This window comes from Symphodus melops, assembly GCF_947650265.1.
Source record: "Symphodus melops genome assembly, chromosome: 2".
NCBI lineage: Eukaryota > Metazoa > Chordata > Actinopteri > Labriformes > Labridae > Symphodus > Symphodus melops.
Window position 1 is genome coordinate 21,683,276 of NC_136692.1, and position 25,298 is coordinate 21,708,573.

Here is a 25,298-nt window from a genome sequence, read left to right on the forward strand (position 1 = left end):
TATTATGCAATATTTATATGGCACAGCTTGTGTCTCTTTGGAGGTCTGGTTAGTTGTCTCTGCTGCTTTCTAATTCACACATCAAAGTGCTTATAGCGAGACTCACTCCTGCAAACTGCAGTCAACTGGAATCCATCCAATGAATCTGTGAACATGACTTTATTACGTTGTTGGTCTTTTATCTTTGTTAGAATCCGATGTAAAAATCCCCAGGATTGATTTCTCTTGTTCTTGTGAAGATGTAGAAATATGCCATCAAAGGTGCATGCGCGGGCTGTACCTGCTTAATGCACCTTTTTTTTTTCCCTCAGCGGCGCCCTGACCCTCACTTCCTGTGACCGCTACAAAGAACCGAAGGCGTGATTGGCCCATTTCAAAGGGGAAGTGACCACAGTTACGGAAAGCTGAGGCGTAGGCCTGGTGTGTGGTGTGTAAAGGGCACCGTTTTGGCAGCAAATACAAAAAGCTGTCTCTGTTGAGTTTTATTTTTCCAAAGACCCCCTGCCAAAGCTCATGAATGAAATTGTCCGACGGTTTGTTTCACTCTTGTGACTTTTTTGTTGCCTCTGCTTAGACGCGGCTTTGAAGAATTTGTCAGGCTTTATTGTCATTTGTTAATAACCGGCTTTATTAGACAACTGACTTTATTTAGTGCAGTCATGGCTCCATGTGGAAAAACTTCTCTCTCATGCTAAGAAAATCTTTCCAACATCACTTTTTTTCCTTCTCCAGTAAGATCATTTGTGCCTTTTCATGGTCTGGAAGTATTACATGGGTCTGTTTTATAGGTTACTTTAAAATTAGAAGTTTAGGCGGGGTTCACTGCATTTAGTGGCTAGGCCCACATTCTCTGCCTCACCAAGCACTCGTCTCTTTTGCCGTCTTCACTTGAAAGCTGCAGGACTTGCTCCTGGCTTGCCTCCGACACTGTAAGTTATTTTTTTCATGTTTGAATGCTATCTACACTTTCTACTTTGTTGAATTGTGTTAATGTTGGAAGAGCAATTATATCTCCACGGGGGAGTCGGAGAAGGCAAAAGTTAAGCTGTAAACTTGAGTTGAATATTCATGGGTGTTTCAGCCGAACATTTTGAAATAATCAGAGGTCCAATTTATTCCGACTTAAGAATTCACCTTTTTTTTTTCTCCTGTCTTTCAAGTGTGAATAAAACTCTTACTTTCAAGTCCTGTCTCCTCCATTGGAAAGGCGCTTGTGCATGTCTTTTTTTCCTTTTGGTAAATGGGACATACAAGCCCCCAAAGCCATTTTGAGTTATTTAGACAATCTCCTATTTTGCTAATGTTAATGAATTCATTTTCAGAGTCCTTTAAAAAGAAATTAAACTTTTGAGGAAATGGAGAATTGACATGTGAAGGGAAACAGGTTATTCTCAATGAGTTGTTGAATGCTCCTCAAAAGAATTGCTTCGCCGTAGGAGCTGCGACACAATGCAACATGAGCTCAGACATGGCCATGTTTGTTCCTTTACATTCATTTATAGTGATTTAATTGTTCAGTCTGCTCACTGTTTCTCTCATCCCTCGGTACATATTTTAGTTCCCAACATCTTCCTGTTTCTAAATGCAGAGCAGCTGACTGTTACAAATCAGAAGATCATGCGTGGATCATGCTTGCCCAAAAAAATCCGCCTTCATTTTGTAATCATAGCCTTGTTGCCACATTGTTCAGACAGGCCTGCCGTGCAAGAATGTCTAGGAGCAATCACAAGATAATGTTTAACTTTTTATCTTGGCTTCTGTGAAAATCAACACACTGGAGATAAACTGGAGACGAACTTCGACTTTACGACTCAAATCTCAATCAGTCTGTGTGGCTGCAGTGAAAAGTGGCTTGTCATTTGTTTCATTTTATCTTTGATATGGTATCATTTGGAGCATTATTTTTTATCTGATATTTGAGTGAGTCAGGTTCTTGATAGACATTCTAATCCCCTCTATTTTGGTAAACATCCCTGAATCCTTTATAACACTTTTGATAAGGTGTGGGCAGAATGCAAAGAATTTTAGTTCCCACTACGGACACATAATTGGGTTCTGGTGTTAATATTTAATGAATGGGTTTTAAAGTAACAAACAGTTGTAACCCCCCGCCCCCCCTTTAAAGATTTTGGGGCCTTTTTAATCCTTTGATTTAGAGATAGGACATTGGATAGAGTCAAAAATAATGGAGAGAGAGAGAGATGGGGAATTACATGCATGTCGGATTCAAACCCGCTTGGAGGAAAAAAAACATGGTTTACACGAACTAACAAGGCTACCGGAGCCCCCTGAAATAACATTTACCTTGTTTGTCAAATGACACATATTTAACATTTAATGAACAAGAGACACAATTTGTAACTTTTTCCAGACCAATTAAAATCAAACCAACAAACCCTTTGTAAGGCTTCCATTTTACCAATGCCATAAACACTATAAGTATTCTACAAACTGGGGTTTGTTAGACCTGTTATGTAGCTCTAACCAAAAAAGGGTAACGATAAAGTTTCGATTTTCCACAGTTACTATTTATTGCGTGTTACACAATGCCTATAAATGCTGTTGAGGGAGACTCAAAGAGAAGTGTTTTTGTTCCACCAATGCTTTATCCGAGGCAGTTTTTACTGCAGTACTGACTGGTTGTGAGTCAGCCCCCTTTGACTTCTGTATGTGGTTGCATGAGTGTGTCCCATTCCTCATGGAGACAGAGAAAAAAGTGTCATGTGCGAAATAATAATAATAATATCATTGCTGGCAAGTCGAAGATGGTGGATGTGTCTTGATTTATCTGGAGAGGCAGCACTTCAGACCTGATAATGTTCTGGCTGAGTTGAGTGAGTAGTCTATTTTTGGTGACTGGGGGAGCATTAGGTTTAAGCTTCATATTTTGGGCATGGGAAGCTCTTGTAAGGTTAATAGTAGTGTTTTAAACAGTGGTTGTCGTCACATACCCATCTGCTTATGGGGTGTGGGTCTTTTCACAGAGTGCACATCTTCCTGCTTGGCTCCTGTTTTATGCCTCAGCTCAGCAATGATTTTCTCCTGCGTTAAATTATGTGGCCTTGAGGTATGATGAGAGGAAGATACTCTGGCATACCGTTGAGGTCAGAGGAGTTTATAGAGCACACACACACACACACACACACACACACACACACACACACACACACAACCACAAAGTAGAAATGGGGTGAGTTGCTCATGCATTTGCAATTAGTGTGTGCATATAAGATAATGGCACGACTGCTAATTTGTTCACCAGAGATATTGCTGCGATGTATTTGTTGCTGATTTGTCTGTATGAAAGTGCATTGACCTGATAAGGATGAAGGAACTGTAGTTTAGAAGTGGCGAACTCACTTGAACAACAATCTGCAGCCTTACTTTAAATATTAGGCACTGCCATGCTTTTAGTTCAAAGCCAACAGCAACATGCTAAAATGCTCACAAAGACATTGCTTACCTGCTGATGTTTAGCTGATACCATTGAAGCCAAGCCTATTTTATTACTCAATCAAATTGATCATCAGATTTTTAAATAGTTTTTGATACCAAATGTCTTAAAACGATACAATTTCCGTTGTTTCACGATCAATAGTATCTTAACTGCTGTTATATATCAATCCAGGTATCGATAATGTTTCAATTTTACTAGTACCATCTCAAAGTTTGACACAGGCTTCACTTCTTTACTCTACCTCTTTTAACCATATATTTGGTTGGGGTTAGACAGTTTTTCATTGTCTGTGCTAGCCCCGCACTAGCCCCGCGCTAGCTCCGCGCTAGCTCCGCCAAAAGTACAAACAAAAGGCGTTTGCAGCCCAAACTAGACCAAATGACTGGCTTCAGGACCAAAATTAGTAATTCAACATCTGATAAACTTACTGTAGACCACTATTAGTGGTAGAAGATTAGATATACAGATAACGTGTGATCCAACTTTTAAGCTGCTGTATGAAAAAAGTATTTCACACAAGATCCAACAGCTTTATGAAACTGAAAAGCAAGTAAATTGGATGCATTGCATTCATTCATCCACCAATATCCATTTAGATTGAGAAGTGTTACTTTTTAGGGCAAATGTTGTGATGTACTTAAACTGCGATTCATTTATATATATATATATATAAAATGACCTGATAAAAATGAGTCTCTTACCACCACCTGAAAACAAAGATCTGACAAGTGTCAGGGAAGCCCCTCCATTCACTATGTTTTTTGCCCTTTTCTGACATGTATTTTGTCAAGAGCTGCTCTGTTAGCGGCACAAAGCCCATCTCTTTGCTGTACTCGCCCGTCCATATTGTGCTACAAAAGTCACAAAGACACTTTATATTTTTTTACTCTTATGATTTTGTTAGCAGGCAGTACCCAGGGGAGCACATTTCCATAGCAATAAATGCCAAGCTAATCGCTGTGGTGACTCCCTACTGTGCTAAGAACACGTTTGTCAGTGTAGTGTGACAGTCACAGCTTCAGCATGCCAGTAGCTGTGTTTGCATGGGAGTGAACATACTGCAATGGCTCCTTGCCAGCAGCCGCTGAGCCCCTTCAGCAGCAACAAGGCCTTTTAACACCCGGCTTTGTTGTTGAACCATTTTTGTTTCAAGCTGCTGCCCTTCGTGCATCATCTTCAGGGTCCTACACTCGACCTCATTCATCCCCGTTCTGCTCTGGGGACTCTTGGCAGGTACAGAGGGTTCGGAGTGACAGTGTGAGATCAGTCATAACGATGGAGCTTGCAGGAATAAGGAGCAGAAATAGCTAACCAGGCAAACACGCTGCCTTTATTTGATCTCAATGCTATCCATGAGGCAAAGTCAATCGTTTCTGTGTTCACGGTGGCTTGAAGCTAAGTAGATTTCTATTTGTGATGTGTCTGAACCACTTAGCTGGAATGCCTTGGCTGGGTAACTGCATTGTGTTTCATTGCAAATTACTTAATAATGGCTATTTAAGCTAAAAAGTCAATAAAAATGATTGTCAAATGTATGCAGCTTTGACGTACTCAGCTGGCAAGGAATCGGTGGATGAAACTATGATTGATTTCAATATAAACTGTCATGTTCTGGCAACACCAACAGAAAAAAGACACATCTATGCCAGTATTGATGGCTGTTCCTCTGTACTTTAAATAATCATCTTATTTACAATTAGGGAACACCAGGCAAGCACGCAATGCACAGTACAGACAGTTGTTCAGTCTATGTGTAAACTTTATTCCAAAAAAGACAAACACGTGTTGAAATCTTAATGGATTTCAATTTTTAAAAGTACAGTATATTTCACAAAAGTATATTTTTAACCCACTGACTTTATAATCATCGATAGGGTCCAGTTATTAAAACATTACTCGCTTGAAGAGGTTGTATTACAGTTTGGAAGTGAACCAAATAAACTGGTTACTCAGAGCACTCTACCCTTCAGAAGGTTGTAGCGTAATGTTATGTAAGAACTTATCCATTGGAGGCTTTTCACATCCAGAGCCCTCCAAATCAGCAGTTCCCACCTGCTCTTACTGTCTCTGATGAAATATTCCTGGCGTCTAGATCTGTTACCTCGGTTATCAATGTTTCATGAGATTAGACATGACGGCAGCATTACTTGGCTTCTCTTGAGGGATAAATGGACTATCTCAACCTTATCAGGCCTCTCATAGCTGAGGCATTGCTTCAGCCAAGGATAAAGGCCAGTAGGTCAGTGTGCTGCCGACAACAGGGCGATGATGTCACCTTCTTACCTTATCAATCAATGACAGATTCACGAGTTGTGCTGATGAACGTCCATGTTGAGGGAACAGATTTTGAGCCGTGTGAGCATGTTATCTGTAAGTCGCTGGTACTGCAAAGTGCAAACAGATTGTAATTAATAAAATGGCTTCTATTGATTGAAGGAGTACTTAACCCCTTGACGCCTGTTGTCGCGAATTTGCATCAAACCGCTTCCGCTCCAAATGCAGCCAAAATAGCGTTCGTTTTCCTCCACTGCTGGTTGATGCACTTTCAATACAGGACCAGTCGGAGACAGAACAACATCCGTTTGATGTGCTATTTATGTGCTATTTAAACGTCAACTTCATTTAAATTTTTACTGAAATAAAAACAGTTATCCTTTGTCGAATCAAATTGCATGTATTTGTGACATACAACTCGCCAAATATCAAACTCTTGTCAGATGTAGACTCTTCAGTTGTTTGGATACAATACCAGTGTTGATACTCTACACAAATATGGGAATCCTTTATCTGCCTTAATGCAAGTCAAAAAGCCGTTTAATTCCATCATTTAATACCCCCTCTCCCAATCCAAAAAATCTTACTGGTTTCAGTGAAATGATCACGGAACACTAAAACACAACAACCCAGTACAGAGCAAGTGGAACATTTAATGCCAGTCTATGATTTAGAAACATCAGCAATATTGTTTTTTCCATCAATTATGAACATATCTTTTTAAATTGAACTTGTACCAGTAGAGTATGTGATCTTACTCAAGTCTTGGTATAACAATTAGTATTGTGATGGAACAGATCAACGTTTTAAGCACTTTCCTCACAGGAAAGAAAACCCCTAAAGTTTGAGTCTGATGTACTTTTGGGATGAAAAAAACTATGAATGTAAAAACAACAGTGATCTTTTTTCAAAGTCATTGCAGTTTTCAAAGACTGTTATACTTAACTCAGTGAAAAGCCACGAACAAAACAAAAACTAGTTATGTGTTATCATTTATTAAATATGATCATGTTCTTGCTAACAGTGTTGTTTATCTCATTATGCAGCGTGAAGAGTTGATGGGAATATGGCAGATGGTTCTGTGCCTGAGTCAGTCATTTCTTGCAATATATTAAAAAGTAACACGACTTTGTTTTTAAATTTGGAACAGTACATGATGGATGCTCGGCAGGGAATTAATAAAGGATGTAAAAAGGTTGAAAAGAAAAGTTTAACATGTATGAAATCCAGTTGTTGGTATTGTGTGGGTCCCGTAAATGTAATATATGTGTGTCCCAGAGTTACTCTCTGTAGCCACTGGGCATTAGTTCATGGTGAATGTCAAATGATGCATTGTTTATCCGATACAACCAGTTTTTAATATCAAGCAATATGTTTTAACTTTGCTTCTCTTCTCTTGACAGGTATATCTCATCAATGTCACCTACTCTGACAACACATCGCACATCATCTACAGAAGATACAGCAAGTTCTTTGACCTACAGGTAATCTTCAATCACTCAACTCTCTCCTTCATGCTCAATGCAGGGTTTTGTTTGTAGGAAATCCTCATTTCCTCTGCTGATGATATATTTGACCGTGTCTACCCTGTGAACTTGCTGCATTGTTTTGTATAGATTAATGTCTAAGATCCACCAACTGTTCACTGCTGCCGTTACTATTCCCGCGTTCTTCCACACCTCGTCACCTCAATGAATCAATGTATATGTTAGTAATTGGTCGGGGAGCAGGGGAGACATGGTTTGTATCCCTCGCCTCGAAGAGATGCTGCAGTATGTGCATCTCTATCTCTCTTTTCCGTCTATATTTCACCCCTGCTTCTTTCGCCCCACTCCTTCTTCCTTCTCATCTCATCTCTCTCTCTCTTACCCTCAAAACGTCAGGGAGCTGACAGACCTACTTTATAGTACAAGCAAGAAATCCACAGGGAAGTCAATTTAATGCACCCTGCTTTACAGTGTGTTGCTGTTGCATTTTCTAGGGGATGGCTGCTCAGACTGGTTTGATTCTTTACAAAGTTATATGCTGGAGGTCTTTATCTGTTTTCTTTAGAGCCTTATTGATATAGAATCTCAAACAAATTTAAAGATGACCTATATAGTGGCTTATTTAGTTATGCATTTGAGCTGGTATAAAAAAAATAATAATTTTGCACAGATGTGCAACTTTATCAGTGTATACATGACCTTCTTATTCCTAGCCTAAATTATTCCCTGCCATCTTAGCTCTGTGGTATCGGTGCTTTAGTCATTGCTAAAAATGTTATAAACTATGAAATTGGTAGACATTATATCTTCTGTAGAAAATCTTAGCGGTGCATTTTGGAAAAACGTATAGGCCACATTGAAACTGATATATCTGTGAAAAGAATTTTTACAGATATTAGCTGAAAAATACATTCAGCTAAGAGTCTGCCTCAGTTTCTTTGGGGCTTGCCTCGGATAGTTTACTCTCATTCGTAAGGGTCAAGGTCTCTCTTCAGGACTCTATTTATTTTGGACTTGAGCATGAGTTCCACTGAAAACCCTGCAATGTGTCTCTTAGTTTCCAAATGAGGTGAATGTTTGTGTACGTTTATGCTTAGCTCTTCCACCCTCAGCTCGCTGCAAGCTGATAGCATATGTATATTGGACCAGAGGTCTCAGGGTCAGTAGTAAATATGAAGGGGCCACAGTGAGAGCGTTACAGGGGGGCACATCTCAATAGCCCCAGTGTGCTGGTCTGGCAGGAAATGATGTTTCAATCAGTGGAGGAAAGGTATTTTCTGAAAGCTCCCATTGATAACTAGTGAGGCAGTGTGAGGTGGAAAATGGACCCCCCTCAAACAGCTTACTCCTAATGTGGCATAAGAGACGGAGGTATAATCATAAACATGAAAAAAATGGATATCCCTTCCTTTTAGAAAAGTCAGAGGAAAGATGGGTGGATGCATGGCTTACACCTGGTATTCTTCATCTTACAAACACAAGCTTTTCCCTGGGGAAAGTGAACATTTTGAAAGCGTAAACCTATAGATGTTCACTTTCCCCAGGGAAAGAATACTCAGGGATCAAACTGGAACACCTCCAGCAAACCCCAGTCACTTCCATCCAAGACTTGAACCGGCGACCCTCTGGTTCCCAACCCGAGTTTCCCTCAGACGTTGCTGCTGCCTCTCCAAATGGCCTGGGAGGAAACCAATGAACTTTAATGGTTCATGGAAGGTTTGGCACAAAAGTATTCCCAGTCAGCGGCCACATGATTAATTTTGTTAGCTTTGTCAAAAGTCGCACAAAGGTCACACGACCTGGACTGCACTTTATTGTGTCAGCAGAGAAAGCGGCTCTCATATGGGCAACGTTTTTCAGAGTTTGCTGCAGTTGAACAAAATCTTTTGTGGAAATCCACTGCTTCATGTTTCTAAAAAATAACACTGCAACATATCTGCACCAGCACTTCCCCACTCATATCTTACTTTATCTACTTCTTTGATCTTTCCATTTGCTCTGATACATATGAATAAAACTACTTATAACAATACTGACATACTTTTGTTCTTATACCCAGCAATCCTCCATCACTGCTGGTATATGGATGAAAAATAGAGCTTTCTTGTCAACCTTTGATCTCGCCCGATGCCTTTGATGGTTCCACTGTTTTAAGAGCAACCCGGAGCCTCTCCTGTCCAAACATTTGTCTACAGCAGACAACCGGCTGCTCTCAACAGCCCTGCTAACCCTTCCAGGGGAGAAACATGGATGGCCTCTCTGAAACTGTTGGAGAGCGCTTTAACCAAAGCTTTGGCAAAGATCTCTGGGGGAGTCTAGAGAGTTTCTTAGTAATAACCAGGACATGCTGTCTTTTCCTGGAAATATACTGGCTTTGGTTCTGGACAGGCGGAGCAGATGTTACTTGAACTTATTATGTCTAAATTTGATCTGAAAAGTTTTCCTCTCATAGAGTAGTTTGATGTACCAAGTGTAGCACTGACCATAGCATACATACATCTATTTGTGTTTCAACCTGAAAAAGCTTTACCCTACTTACTTTCCTTCTGCCAACACCTGCTGAAAAAATGATGAATTCAAGTGCTTCCTGTTACATTCCCGAGTGTTTCTACCATTACGATGCGTGCACTGTTTAAAACGTGTTAACGTTGAAATAACTGGAGCAATAGCAGTACTATGTGACCCTGTGTGAAAAAAGGAGCCGTTTACCATATTGTTACTTTTTTTCCTCACTCTTTTGGCATGGTACTTTTATTCTGTAAATAGTCTGTTAGATCTCACACTGTCCATTTCTATGCTGAGAAAGGAGCTGCTTTCTCTCTGCCATCCATTGCTGTATTCCCATTTATTCTCTTCAAACAGTCGTTTGGGTTGTTGAAGCCGCCTTGCTGGAGTGGAGGTTTGATTTTTTTTCACGTTGGCTCTTACACATTGAACCATGATCCTCAAACATGACTGTATCAGAGGAATAACGTTTTCATGCAACATTAATTTGCCTTTCTAAATCTAGGCTTCTATACATTCAGTCACTACCCTTTTTTCATTATTTGAAGTGTATTTTTAAAGATAACATGGCTTTAATCGCCAGGTCTATCTGCTTCTAAGAGGAGAAGTCCTCTGCAGATAGTTCCACTCTTGGTAACAAGCATAGTACTTAGAAACAAGCTAGCAGCAGCTCAGTCCTCAGCCCCCTCCATGGAACTGCTCTATTCTGTGTTTTTGGAAAAGATAGACTTCTAATTTCTAAAGAACTTCTAAAGCCCTATTCTTGTCTTTTGACAACTCAAAGTGTTTTTACACCACAGATAACACCTAACCATCCACAAGCTGATGGCAGAGGCTTCTAAGTGACTTACAAAATATGAGTTGTTCTGACTTGGCATTTGAATTTAGAAAACCTTCCAACTACATACCTCAATAATAGCCATGGTTCAAGGCAGTAAAAAGCAAGTCAAAGCAGACGGAGGCTTGTTTATACACATACCTTCCCCATCATTGCATATATGTGTCACCCAAATGCTCACAGCACTGCATACATTTGGTATGATCCATCCCCACACCCTTACCCTTGCCTCCCCAACCTGGTCTTCTGTTTGTCCGCTAAAGACCAGCTCATACCCCGTCAGTGTATGACTGAGTCTTCCAGGCTGCCCTCCAACACCTCTGTGGTTTTGTCACAACAGTTCCTGAATGAGTCAAACACCTTGTCCTTCTGTCAGAAGTAAGCCTCCTAAGTTACTCTTCAGCAGAGATGAAACCAGGACAGGGAGGGGAACAGGGCATCTGGAGAGGCCTGAGGATGAAAACAACAGTAAGGAGTTAGAGGAGGATGATCACGATGCTGGTGTTGATAATGAGGCAGAGGAGGACAGTGATGAAAGATATGAAAGGGATTATGGTAATGAGGATGACAGCGATACCAGTGGCGTTGGTGATTAAGTTTCATGCTGTTGTTGCTGACGACATCGATGATGCAGATGGGAGCAATGAAAGATATTGAGATATTGTGCATTTCAGGGTCGCTCAGGAGAAAATGAGGAGTGGGTGAATGTGCCCTTGGTGTCCTTGGGCCTTCAGCAAAGTTTTTGTATATTTAAGGCTGTGGCATGGCTCACCATCTGAGAGAAGGACACGCTCTGACTCACGCTTTTTACGAGGGCTTTTGGTTTTGTATTCTGCCCTCACACGCCGAAAACAAACCTCTCTTTTCTTTTTCCAAGTCTGCCCTTGTGTGAGCCTCCCTGCAGCAACTGAATATTCAGTTTGCTTGTGTTTGAATGTTACATGTCTCGAGCATTTTTTCAGAGTTTAGTGTTCCTTTGAAGAACCAATGTATGATATTAGTCACTTCTCTCTTTAAATAGCAGGGTCAATACTCAACCCTTTTTACAGAAAGCTTTAAAGTTAGCAGCAAAACAGCAAGTTGTGTTTAACGCAGAAAATTATACAGTAGCTGTGGTCAAAGCGCTTAAAAAGGAAGGTCACTGAATTGGGAGTCTCTGACCTCTAAGTGGATGGGTTGATGGAAACGTATGTCTCGACCACAAGGCATTATCGGTATGCCATCCTCGAGGATAAATTGCTGAATAGCCTGCAGCCTTTTTGTCCTTGAAGTGTTTTGTGGATGTACTGTAACTCATTTCAATGAGGTGGCCCATTGTTTCGGGTCGGGGATAAAAGGGCTGTTTTATTTTATTTATGTACGTTTGAGAGAGGGTAGAGCAGGAAGCATACTTTTTCAGAGGAAGGACACCTACATACAAGCAACACAGGACCTGTTCTTTGTGAGTTACAATCGACTGTTTGACAGGCCTGGTCCTCTCTGGAGTTTAAGCATGGGGGGGGGGGGTATGTTTCCCACAGCCATGGAGAAGGGATCAGGAGAGTGGGCTAAATTTAGGATGAATGAGAACAGTTCAGCCATTTGTGCGATCTTTCCATGCTTCAAGAAGCTAAGCAGTGTGACTCTGAGGTGACTGGGCCACATTCAGGGACTCCGAGAGACTTCACATCTGTCCCCTAAAATGTGTCAGAGACAGACGAAGAGACAAGGCTGGAGGGTCAACAGAGGAAACGCTAATTTCAGAAACAATATTGTTAAGGAATTGAGGAGTTATGTGTGTGTGTTTGTAAAGAACACAATATGAAAGAAAATAATGGATTTGGATAAACCTTGGTGTAGGATACTTGACATGGCTTAAGCTTTTAGATCAACACCTGAATCAAAAGTGTAAGTGAAACATAGGTCAAAGCCACTAAATGTCCAAGAAGTTATCAAGTGATACCTCCGAGGTTGGGAACATACTTGTGTTCGCGAGCACATGTTGGCTGACCTGCATGCCCTGCGTATGTTTGGAGTTCCAGTGCTGCACATCCTCAAAAATGACTGGCACACTGTCAGAAGATGTGATATCCACATGAGCAGTGGGGGCAGTGTAGAGGCTGAGGGCAAGATCCAGGGTGCTGACCGAACAAGTCTACAATTATCCACATCTGTATGATGCCACAGAACAACTACAAACATGCCAGATGAGTTCCTTTTTTAGAAGTCGATGTGGAAAGTTGCAAAACTAAATGGAAACAAATTGAGGACGAGTACATCCGCACTTGGAGGAAAATGTTGGAGGAACAGAGTGGAGACAGTGCAGATGGTGGGTTCTTTCTGGACACCTAAATTGGCAACTGTTGCTTCTTTTTTTTTTTTTGCATCCATGACTGAATTAACAGAAATAGCAATTTCCTTGAGTGTCGCTACGTCTTGTCATTGTGTTGAGATGGAGGCCGTCAAAATGACTGGCAGCTTCTGCATGTATGGACATTCATGAAAACATATAAGAAAAAAACGCTTTAAAACATGTCCGTCATTCTGTATTTTCACAGCTTTTTCCCAACAGAACTCTCTAATGGTAAACGTGTTTTTTGCTTTACAGATTCTGCTCACCTTCATCTTTTCCCTCTAACATCCCTCTCTCACCCCTCATCTTCTGACTTTTTTCTGGTGGCCTGTGTCAATCCAAAATCTGAACAGCAGCAACGTGTCCATTGGTTTCTGAGAGAATAAATGCCCACTCAGTCGTTCTATTGTAACAGTTAAGCATTTCAAATGAAAGAGCTGCGGGGCCACCAAATCGTATGTAGGATCTTTCTACCTAATGAAACAATATTCAACAGTTTTTTCTTTGTATACAATTTCAAATGTGACAAGTTTTCCAAGTATTAGTCAAAGTCTCAGATATTTTCAGTGAAGAGAGTCATGGCTTTGGAAAATCTTTTGAACTCAACTGAAAAAAAAATAAATAAAATGATTCTCTCGAGCTGACATATGGCTTGTCGTTTGTTAAAGTCATGATATAGACATTTGCAAATAGACAAAGGCATGGCTGTATAGCTGGCCTAACTTGTTGTCATAATACACACTGTTTGTCAACTGCATCACAGTGAATTAATTTTGAATGTTGCTCGTATAAAATCATTAACTTATAACTGCAGCAAAATGTAACTTTTGTCATGTTGTTATTCAAGATTACTTCCATTTATTAGCAAAGCAGGGAACAATGTTTTCATTGCATGATGCAGTAATGTAATGATGCAGGTTTTAGACAAACGCTTAGACAATACCAGAGAGAGAGAGAGAGAGAGAGAGAGAGAGAGGGAGAGAGAGAGAGAGAGAGAGAGAGAGAGAGAGAGAGAGAGAGAGAGAGAGAGAGAGAGAGAGAGAGAGAGAGAGAGAGAGAGAGAGAGAGAGAGAGAGAGAGAGAGAAATACACCTCTAAATGAAAAGGCATGAAAACACAAATAATGGTTTGTTTTATTTTACATATAAATGACCATTAGCACCTCCTGGTACATTAATTTCTGATGATGGACAACTCATTGTTTATAACTCCCACTTTACATATTAATGAAGAGTATGTTCAGTCCGACTGCTTGCCTCCTTTGTTTGCACTGCCTCCTGCTATGTGGAGATGTATGTGGCAGCTGACACACCTCTCTTGCTCTCTATCTGTCTCTGTCTTGTTTTCTCCCCCTCACTTCTCTGCGCTCGGCTGGCCAGCCTCCATGTTTCTGTTCAGCTCAAGGTCTCCTCCACCTGAACGAGATGGTGAGCAGTGTAGATGAAAACTTTGAGTGCTTTGTACATCATTGGCAGCTCTGCTTCACACTGAGCCTTGAACAAAGAGGCTGTGCTCGAGTTTTTTGTCTTCTTTTTTAGTACATTTCTATCTAACGCTCCTGTGCCTTTGTATGCTGTTTAATAAATCACACTGTATTTATTTTATACGCCTACTGTGCGTCCTATTCAGAGAAAGGTGTGCTATCTGTATGTGCGGATATTGTGGAGCTTACTGTTGAGTGATTGAAGGACAGATGTGATCAAGGACATGTGATAAAAAAAAGAAATGAAACAGTATGAAAGGAATTCTACAGTTATTTGTTATCCACAGATACACAGGGTCAACGCCAAAGAAATGGAAAAATACGTTTGACTTTTTTCTCTTTATATAATGTAACGTAAAAAAAATAACAGCAACTCAAGATGAAATTCATTTATACCTGCTTGCTCAAAATACTTACAGTGGTCTCAACTGTGGTTTCCTTTTCTGTTAAAGATTTACAAAACAAATCTTCTTCAGAGAAACACAAACAAGGGACATTAAGCTTAGAGAATCTTTACTTTTCAGGTGGAAAATAAATGAATGATGATTCATTTTGAGTTTGCATTAATGTCATTTTACAATATGATGTGAGCCTTTTATTTTTGGCTTTGATGAATAAAAAAAAAAAAAAAAAAAGAATCAACTTTTGTTCACATTGCAGTCTTCTCCCTTCCTGCTTTGGTTGGTCCTTGGATACAGCGTGTTTCTCAGTGAGTTAGCAGTGCAGTAGCAGAAAAGTGTTCAAAAAGCACAAATCTAAATTGCTTCGTAGCCATCAGGGTGCATTCATGTATAAATGTGTCAGAGAGCTCTCAAATAAAAACGTGAATCCCTCGAACTGTTATTGTTCTGAAGATATCAATATTTAAGAAAAAAACAGCACAATTTACACAAAAAATAAAAAAGAAACTACACAATAAGTGTCCAAAATGAAATATAAGGCGAAAATGATTGAATGGAAAGTGAATCAGCGCTGCGTGATGGTGCAGTGGTTAGCACATGTTGCCTCACAGCGAGAAGGTTCCTGGTTCAAATCCCCATCTGTAAGGAGCGTCTCTCTGTGTGGAGTTAACATGTTCTACCTGTGCGTGTGTGGGTCCTGTGCAGCTTCCTCCCATCGTCCAAAGACATGCTTGTTGGGTTCATCTGTGACCCGTACCCGTCGCTGTGAATATGTGAGTGTGTCTGGTTTTTCGTCTCTGTAAAATGTCCAGGGTGCAAACTGCCTCTTGCCCAAATGACAGCTGAGATCGGCTCCAGCCGTCCGCGACCCTGAACCTCATAGATAATGGATGGATGGTGAATCAAGCCTACTAACACGTGTTATTAAACTGTAAAACTCTATGTTCCTCTGATGCCTTTAAGCCCATCCGTTTGGCACTTCAGACACGTTTAAACAAACATCCCTGCAGGTTTTTTTTAGCTGATATTGCAGAAATCCAAAGACTGCCTCTCCCTATCCACAGTATCTGTGTTAATGTCCAGTCTGAATCCTGCCAATGCCCCTGCCTTACCTCTCTGTCTGCAGGTTAATCATCAGTGATTGGGCAAACAGTCGGCTGCGATGAGTCACACGGGACTCAGGCTTTTAATGCCTCTGAGTTAGATTGAAAAAGAGAGCGACGCGAAAACTGAGATAGAGACACAGGGTGATAAGAGACGAGAGTTCCCACTAGAATTCAAAGTGAAACCCAGGTGTCTATCTCCTCTCCCTCTGCTGTTCCCACCACGTCTTTTCCCCTATTTGTCTTTGCCTCGCTTGTCACGTCCTCCCCTTCTGCCAAACACACCCTCTGACATTCATATCTCATTCCAACTATTTCTCACCTTATCTCTCTACCCCCCCCTGCTGCTCGCGCATCTCTCTCAGCTCCTCCATCTGTCTCTGTCTCTCCTCAGAAAGCATTGCATTGCCCCTCTTGCAGCTATCACCCCCCCCCCCCCCCCCCCCCCTTTGGGTCTCCTTTGAGCTAGTTTTCTCTGGCTAATCCAACCTGACCTGCACGTTCTCGGGGTCAAGTGCATCAGCTTACCGAGCGAAAGGCCACTGAGATTTCTTATGTGCGTTTCCATGTAGGCTGTTTTGCATTCATGTTTTTTTTTATTTGCTAGTGTGTGTGTGTTTGTGATGCATTACTAGCATTTCTCCTCATCACCCTGGCGCTCTTTCCATTACTTGATGACCCAGTTTTACCCCACTCTACCTCCATCGTAAAATTACGTTTTTTACACTCTACACACAGCAGGAGCTTTAAAAAAATAAAAAATAAAAAAAGGCCAGCCTGTGAAAATCCCCCAGTAGATGTTACCATAATTTAAAGTTAGAAAGTCAGCTTCTGGTGAGACATGTACACAAAAAGTTTTACTTATATCTTTGACAACAAGGTTTGGTGTGGTCCTGAAACCTGGATTAGCCCTGCAATCTTTTTTTTAAATTTTATTTTTTTATTTTTTTACAGTCCATCGGTATTAGCTCATTCAAACATACGCCAACGACAAGCAGCGAGAGGTTAAGTTTAGGGTTAAGTGTATATTGCTGCAGGAGCTGGGGATTGAACCTCCAGTGTTCTCGTTGAGTGACAACCGACTCTACCACTGATCCACAGCTGCCCCCGTTCATGGTCCTCATCCTTAGGGAGTGCGAAGGTTCACGTCACGGAGACTATTTTCTTTATTCATATCCAAAGAAGATTTAAAATGTAAAGCACAGTCACAGTTTAAGATAATAAGTTAATCAGTTAGTCCATCCGAAGGTTGGAGATAGCGCTGTAATGAGACGTTTCAGTTAAACAACGTTATACACTTACTACATTTATCAGTAATGACCGTCAGAACTGCTGTGACATCTTCTTTTTCTTTTAGCCTGTTTTTTGGATGACTTATAACAACTGTGCAGAGCCATACCACCAACGTGTGACAATACCAGTCACTTGACATTTGTCACTTTTATTGAATTGGAAAATTGTTCAAATGTATGTAATTCTGTTATTTTGGCCTCCTTCTTTGTGCCCCTTGTTTCACTTGAGGTGGAAATTCACTGTCAGTGGCGTGTGTACCTCCTTGGCTGTGTAGCTGAGTTGTCAACCGTTGAGGCGGAGAAATGTCTTACAGTCCAGCCTTAAACGTTGACTGTCTTAAGAACGATATCCGGTACATGAAGTGAACTGCATGTTACCATATCTGAAAGTGGAAGAAATTGATCTGGGAAACAGTCATAGTCAAACCCCAAAAAGTGAGATTTTTATTCCCATATTTAAACAAGCCTTCAGTCCCAAGACCTTGCACCTCTAATCTCTTTTTATCGTTCATGTTTCTGCAGCTTTGTGTATTTAGTCTTTCTCTTTGAAGCTTTCTTTACTTCGCTCAGCCCACTCATGGCTTTTCTCTAAACCTCACTTCTCATTTCACTTCCACGCCCTTATGAGTGTGGGCCTTGGAGCGCATTGAACACATACTCACAGTGGCACTGCCATTCGATTCACCAGTTCTGGGAGAGACTGTGGTTTGGCCACAGTGCCCGGGGTTTGTCCTGGCTGTCAGCACGGAAACTCTTGGGTTCGCCAGCATGGCTAAATTAGGTGCTACGCTGCTCTTCTAGTTCTGACCCCTGGCACAGGTGAGAGCCCCTTCCTCTTTGCCTTTGCCTGCACTGACTGTAAGTTGGCTGGCCTACTTTTTCTTTCACCAACTGTGTAAGGCGACACTGTTCTATTTCTCAGATTTTGGTTTTGGGATGCTCTGGAAAGTCAAGCAGTGAGTTGTTTGGTTGTTCTGGTCGAAGCTCCTGAGATGACAAATGGCCTGTAAATAATTTTAGCTGGCGCGTGTATTAAAAAGGAAAGGTGTTATTCTTTGGGCAATAAATGGAAGGTGAAGCTCAAATTTAAAACATGATTGCTTATTCTTTATCTCCATGAAACTAAAATTGGACATTGATTTGTTTTAAACTCTTGAAAACAATGTGTTATATGAGCTCAATATAAATAGCTATCATGGCACTAAATCCTGTAAAATTACAGTATTTGAGATAAAAACCCCCCCAAAAAAACACCTGCTCTCTGACTCTGGCTCTTCTTCCCTTTTCTAAAAGATTATGCTGTTTTATCTCTTTGAATAATGTATATTTAATGACCGTGTGTGAGGATAGCATCCAGATGTCAAAACTTCAACACCATTACATCTCAATGGGAGCGAGAGAGAGAGAGAGAGAGAGAGAGAGAGAGAGAGAGAGAGAGAGAGAGGTATAGATTGTTGTTTGAAAAGTTCTCCTCCAGCAGGCGATGTTTTGCTCCAGCGCAGCGTTAACACAATCGACCAGCTGACAAACTGGTTCACAAGTCTCTAATTTGTTTCAGACCGAGCGCTTTGATGAAACTGAATTATGCAGTTTAACTGTAATCATTCATCAGCAGCTTCCACTGCTATTTTCCTCTGAAGCTGCAAACTTTCCCAGAAAGAATAGACTACAGTCTGATCTAAAATTATTGAGCTACTGGTTCTCATGGGTATAATTTTAAGACTTGACCTCTGTTTTTTTGCCAAAATATGAAGGTTAATTGTGTTGGATATTGTTGTAGTAGGGGCCAATTTGCAACTCATTATGATTGCAAAAAACACCTGTGATTATTACTATGAACTATTACAAGTCCCTGTACATTGCTGATATAATTTGGTCTTTTTTTTTCAATAAAAAAGAAAAAAAAGGTCATCATGGTTTTAACTTCCAAATGTGTCACAGATTGTTTTTTTTTCTCTGATTATATTTTAGATAATAATAATGTTTTGATAATAATATTTTGTTGTCATTTGTTGGTTTGATAGCAGTTTAAACATCATCTTACTCTTTGGAATTGTAATTTGTGTATGTATCACAAACATTACAACTGATCGGCAACAAACAAGAAAAGACAAACATTTAACCTGCTCTACAGATATACTGCAGACTTCAATATTAAAAGTTGGTGTTCATTTCAGTACAAAACCATCCCATTCACATCACTCATACGGCCACAGATGCTGCCAGCTTTTGAGATAAGCAGGAATTCCGGTGTATTCCCTGGAGAAAACAGGATCTGATTCCACTAAGAGTGTATCCCAGTCAAAGCTCATCCCTGGAGCATTCTTCTAAAGACCACAGCAGCTCTACGGCCTGAGACTTAGGAGTGACGAGTGAGTGACAGAAGACAGAGAGACAGACAGACGTTTTCACATCCCAACACCTGTTGTCATTTTGAAACAAGGGGAGGGAGGGGGGGGTCAAATACCCACACTGTTGAAATCTCCAGCAACAGATATTTGGCAAATCCAGCCCCCATAACGCCGCTCCCATACATGCATTCCTTCTGCATCGAAGCATGCAGAATATCATGTTGCATCCAAATATAATAGACCAACCATTGGCAGTGATTTGGTGCCAGGGTGCTAGTTTATATTTAGAGGCACAACTGTGAGTGATTGTGGCTGGAAATGATTGGCCTCCCTTCCCTCGAGCTGAACTTAGGCATCTGTCTCTCGGAAACTGAATACCGCTGGCTGCTAATGCGTGTTCAGACTTGATTCATATGCTCCACTTGACTGCTTCCTATCCCGTCCTCATCATGTGTTCCTAAAGAAAAAAGAGAGAACTGCGGTTTGTTGGACCCTGAGAATAGAAGTGGGGAAAAAAAACAACAACATGTTTACAGTACGAGGACAGCAGATTTGACGACCTTGTTGTTAAATGTACATTAGGCCTGTGGACACAAGTGGAGCAGGAAGAGCAATGCCATGTCTTGCCCTGATCCCAGCCAGAACAAGCCTACTCGTATGCGGCCCCTCTCTGCTCACTTATCAGCATGTTGCTGTGAAAATGGTGCAAAAGATCACATGGCTGCCTTGTTGTGCTGGTCATGAGTCTTTCCACAGTTTGAATCTGTGTGTGTGTGTGTGTGTGTGTGTTTATTTTCATCTCAGTTTGTTACGCTACTGTGACGCCCGGGGTAAACACTCCCAGTCACATGACCACCAACAGGAAGTAAGACATCAATCCACTGCACATGAACAGAATGGCATCCCCCAAGTTCATGCCAACTGACTCTCATAGTTCCTTAAATGGAGACTCTATTCTTAGCACATGTGCGCGATATGAAGAAGGAGCTGCTGCTTTGTGGCTCAGTTGTTCCTCTCTCTCTACATGTTTCAAGTGTTTTCGCTCCAAACTTAATGAAGACATACTCTTGATTATACTACTTGCAGTTTGGAGAGTATGATAATCTCGATGTGGATGTTGATTCGTTACATTTACTTTATTTCTTCAAATTTAAAATCCTTCATGTTAATGAGAAAAATGTTTCAAGGTTACTCAAAATGCGTGGGGGGATTTACCTGTATATAAACTCAGATCGAGTGGTGTAGGATGCTAAAATGAGAAGGTTACATTGGTAAAACACATCTATCATCACCGTCATCTATATGATTTGGAAATGGTTTTATCCCCCCCATCCTCAACTATTCCACTGATTGTGATAGAAGTTAGTGCCTTTTTTGATTAGCTATTAGTTGCTATAAAAAGGGTCTATCTATGATTGACAGCTCTGTTGACAAATGCAGCTCCTGAGGCACTGTGTGCGCCGGATTAGTTTAGCAGAGGAAGAGCAGTGAAAGGAAAGGTAACAAACATTGATTGATTGATTGATTGCACGGTCTATACCTGTGAGTTTCAGCTTACAACTGTCAAAGCTGCACTGATCTGGACTCTGCCGACCTCAAATGGTCCGTTGTCTGTTTGCTTATAAAGATACATGATGTCAAGCAGCAATCTCAGTTGTTGAAAACAAAAAAAAACAATGCAAAATGCAAAAAACTGCAGTTCCTCGACTGTCCACATGAGGCTCGCTGCAGAACCCCCAGAACCCACATACACACCCACTCACAAACGCCCTTTTAGACAGCAGAAAGAAACATGTTTACAGCCTGTTTCAAAAAGCAAACATGGTCTAAATAGCTCATGTCTTTACCAGCACAAAGTGTATAATGGGCTGAATCTTTTTTCTAACTCATCCAGTTTGATTGTTTTAAAGCTTGCGTTCTGTAGCTGTTTGTCAGGAAGCTTGAAACAAGGGGACATCCATTCTCTGCCTGTCTACTGAAAGAGTTGAGACAGCGTTTCTTTTTTTTACTTATTTTTTGGGCCTTCTGCCTTTTTTATTGGATAGGACATCTGGAGAGAGACAGGAAAGGTGAGGAGGAGAGAGCGGGGGGGGGGGGGGGGGGGGGGGTTGACATGCAGTAAAGGTCCGCTGCGATGAGGACTATAGCCTCCCTTCATTAACTAATGAGAGACATCACTGAGGCTTAGTCTGTATATTTAGTTCCAGTTCGTGGACAGAGTCTACTGTGCAACCGTGGCTCAAAGGTACATCAGCAGCGCTATAAGAGAGCATGGGTTCGACGATAGAATCCATTATCAAACAAGGCTGGTTAATCCATCATTTCTGAAGCAACATGTCTTGACATCCTCAAAGCCTGCTTAGACTTGATACTATTGTAGACTTATCTGTTATCAATTTGCGCTGCATCATTCTGTGTTAGCTTTTTTTTGGCCATCTGTGGCCAATCTGTTCATGTCAGTTTCAAAACCTGAAGAAGAGATGTAAAGTGATGTGATTGGATCCAACATTTCTGAACCTAAAGACTTTTAACCAAACCATGGAGTGAGACCAGATAAATGAGTCCTTAACGTTTAGTAATATAAGGACCAAACACAAAAATGCACCCTGTGAGGTTTGGCATCAGTTATGCACACTAATAAAGGGATTGGTCTTCCTTTTATTTATCAGTACAAACCCTTGCCATGGTTCTATATTTCAGTCTTTCAAGCTTTGAAATGAGAGTAAAAACCAACAACAAAATCTCCCTGAAGGAGTGATGTGTAAAAGCTTTGCTGGATTGGATCCATTACATCATAGTCATCTGCACACACTCTGACAACAGATAAAAGAACCTCTTCCTCCTCTTTTTTTTTTTTTTTTTACCTGACTCCCAACATTTACACCAGTGGTCCAGAGCTGCGCAGCATCATCCAATCACGTCCCTTCACAACTCTTCTTCATACTCTCTCTGTGCTGGTTACCAAGGAGACAGTGAAGTGAAGTCTGGGAAGTGGAGCAATGGTTTGGCATGAGTGTTTATTTATTTATTATTTATTTTATTGTTTCTCTATCTCTCTCTCTCTCTCTCTCTCTCTCTCTCTCTCTCTCTCTCTCTCTCTCTTGACATCCTGGGAACAGAATATCACCACCTGGACTGATGACTGTGTGTTTGCCAAATTCAAACAAGAAGCTGATTGTTTCCTGGACAGTGTGCAGCATGTGTGCTTGTATGTAAAGGAGCATTCGAGCCACCGGCTCCGTCACCTGATCCACGCCCTCCCATCTGTTCTCACCATTTTCTGTGTCTGTGATCCCACAATTCCTGACGGGACGCGAGCACACTTCCGTTTGCCAAGAATCTGTCAGCATGGACAGGGAAGTGTGTATTTAAGTACGAGCTAGAACCAACCGGAGCTTGTTTGAATAACGAGTTGACCTTGATCCAAGTGGGCCAGTTTGGGCCGTAGCGATACGCTAAGAAGGAGCTGACTTTTGCAACCCTGCTGAAGCTGCTATGTCGAACTTCAGAAGTGCTGCTGTTCTTCTCTCTCCTCTCTCAAAATAAAAAGCGAAAAATTGCAACTATGTTACTTAACGTGTTATAAAGCAAACTAGACCATGATGACTAAATGTAAATATCTCTACATTTTATCAGCAGGATAAGTTCTGTAAAGGCCAATCGTCACATAAAGACACATAGGTCCTCCTGATTGTATGATTCAATGCTTACAGAATCGCACGCTCTCTGGTTAAGCTTTGTCCAATCCACCTCATTATTGATTTTAAGAAGGTTGGGGGGAAAAAAAAGGTCTGCAGTCACATTTATAGAAAATCTGCTTCTGGACTTAACGTTTGGTTTCTGGTCCATCACCACTCTCTTCCTGTTTTGTTGAGTTTGTCAGGGTGGGTTGTAATATCAGCAGGATTTATATTTTTGGGTCCCTGGCAGCATTCATAGGTGGTCCAAACAAACAGCTGGGTCTGCTGCAAGTTTTGTGCTGTCGCTGCAGCAGAAACCTGGCAGCTTGAAAGAAATCTTCCAAACAGCATAAAGGACGGGAGAGAGGGAGGGAGGGAGGGAAGGAGGCACAGACAAGGAACCTGGACCATGACTTTGATGACTTCTGTAGCATTGACTCTCCATCTCCTCCTCTCTCTTCTCCCCTTCTCTCTCTATGTCTCTCTGTCCAGCAAAGTGGAACTGGGTAAAAAAAAAGTAGACAGAGGTTTAATAGAGAGGTGGATTCAGATTGACAGATGGACACAGGGGGGTAGACTGGATCTGGGGACTGATGTCATGTCATGAAAGGGCATCTGGGATTTGAGTTTGTGTTTCTGGATGTCTCAATAGACGACATCTTGAAGCCCCATCACGGTGCGTGTGCTCACTTTGCTCCCAAGAGTCTTTTTTTAGCCCTTGGATACAGAAACAACTGATGTCTCTTTTCCTTTTATTAGATTCTTTTCTGGACCCCCCCCCCCCACGCATGCATGAATATAAACACATTTCTTTACCTCCTCTCTGTCCCTGATTACTGTAGCAAACAGGGTGCTGCAGTGCTGTACAGTGTGTGCGAGACCTCTACATCTCTCCTCTGCTTTGCCTTTTCTTCCACTCTAATCCCTCTCTTGAATGATTTATTTGAAGGGTGAAACTGGGTAAACACAATAGGGCTGACACTATTTGTCTGCACCCCTGTGACCTCTGCTATGTCTCTCCTTCTCTCTGAGTCTTTCTCCTTTTTAAACAAAAAATGTTTTTTTTTCTCCTGCTTTGTCTGTCTGCGCCTGTCTTTCTCTCCATCCCTCACTCTTTCTTTTCTTGCACCTTCAGCTTCGATGTCAGCACTTCTTCTCTCAACGTCTTTCCTGTCTCCATGCTTTGTGAATAAATAGGAGCTTGTTTGACTCCCGTGAACCCGCACTTCACTGAGCCACTGCTGCTCTGAGCCTGCGGGACCTAAAGATGTGTTGACAGGCTTTGATTTTTAGAATATGTGTGATACACTCATGTGGATTTGGGATTAAGTTCTTATGAAGGTTGTGAACCCTAAAATGCTGAATATGCCAGGAAGGAAAGATAAAACTTGATATTTCCTATTGGAAATATGAAGTAAAGAAATTATTTTTGTTCAATGGCGAGTCTTTTAATATCAAGAATACTTGAAATGATCTACTTTCAGCTGTCACTGAGTTTATATTAAGTTAAAGAGCTAAACAATAAGCCTGAGATAAATCTGAAGTTGGTGCAGCAAAGCAATTAGAGGAGCTTTCATTTTGTGTTATTTTTGTGGACAGGATCAGAAGGTCAAAACAAAACAAAAAAGTTTTGTGCGGCTTTTGGTCTTGCTTGTGTGTGAATTTGCTTTGGAACAGAAGAAAAGGACGATGCAGTTATATTAAATCCTGTATTTCCTGACACAGCTATGTGTAGGATGCATATCTATTTATAGCCATATAAGACAAGACAATGGTCTCAACACTTTGTAAACTGTGTTTAGGTGTACAATAAATGTTTTCATTGATTAGGATGATATATATATATATATAAACCCCCCGGTATTGTTATGTCTTCATCATGATAAGCCAGTAGCCCAGTGACACAGCCCACATGAATTAAATGTAAGCTAGTCATTTTACAGTGCTGTTACTGTGACCTCAAGCAACTACACACAGCCTATTCCCATAATGACAAGATCTTCCTTTATTGATTGTTTGTTGGTTGCTTGTTTTTTTGTTTTTTTTGTTTTTTTTTGGCGAAGCGTCTTTGAGTATTTTGAAAAAAAAAACAAAG

The 25,298-nt window shown here is 41.0% G+C and overlaps 2 protein-coding genes across 3 annotated transcripts in view; one reads left to right on the forward strand and one right to left on the reverse strand.

The window, feature by feature from the left end:
- The window catches only part of LOC306820094 (ras and Rab interactor 2-like), a 272,812-nt gene that overhangs the window by 188,581 nt on the left and 58,933 nt on the right, over positions 1-25,298 (reverse strand). The gene's annotated exons all lie outside the window — the stretch shown is intronic.
- sh3pxd2aa (SH3 and PX domains 2Aa) overlaps positions 1-25,298 on the forward strand; it is a 111,018-nt gene that overhangs the window by 9,009 nt on the left and 76,711 nt on the right. The window contains exon 3 of the mRNA XM_079337760.1: positions 7,135-7,215. Coding sequence (XP_079193886.1) covers positions 7,135-7,215 — 81 coding nt within the window. The remainder of the gene's footprint in view (positions 1-7,134; positions 7,216-25,298) is intronic.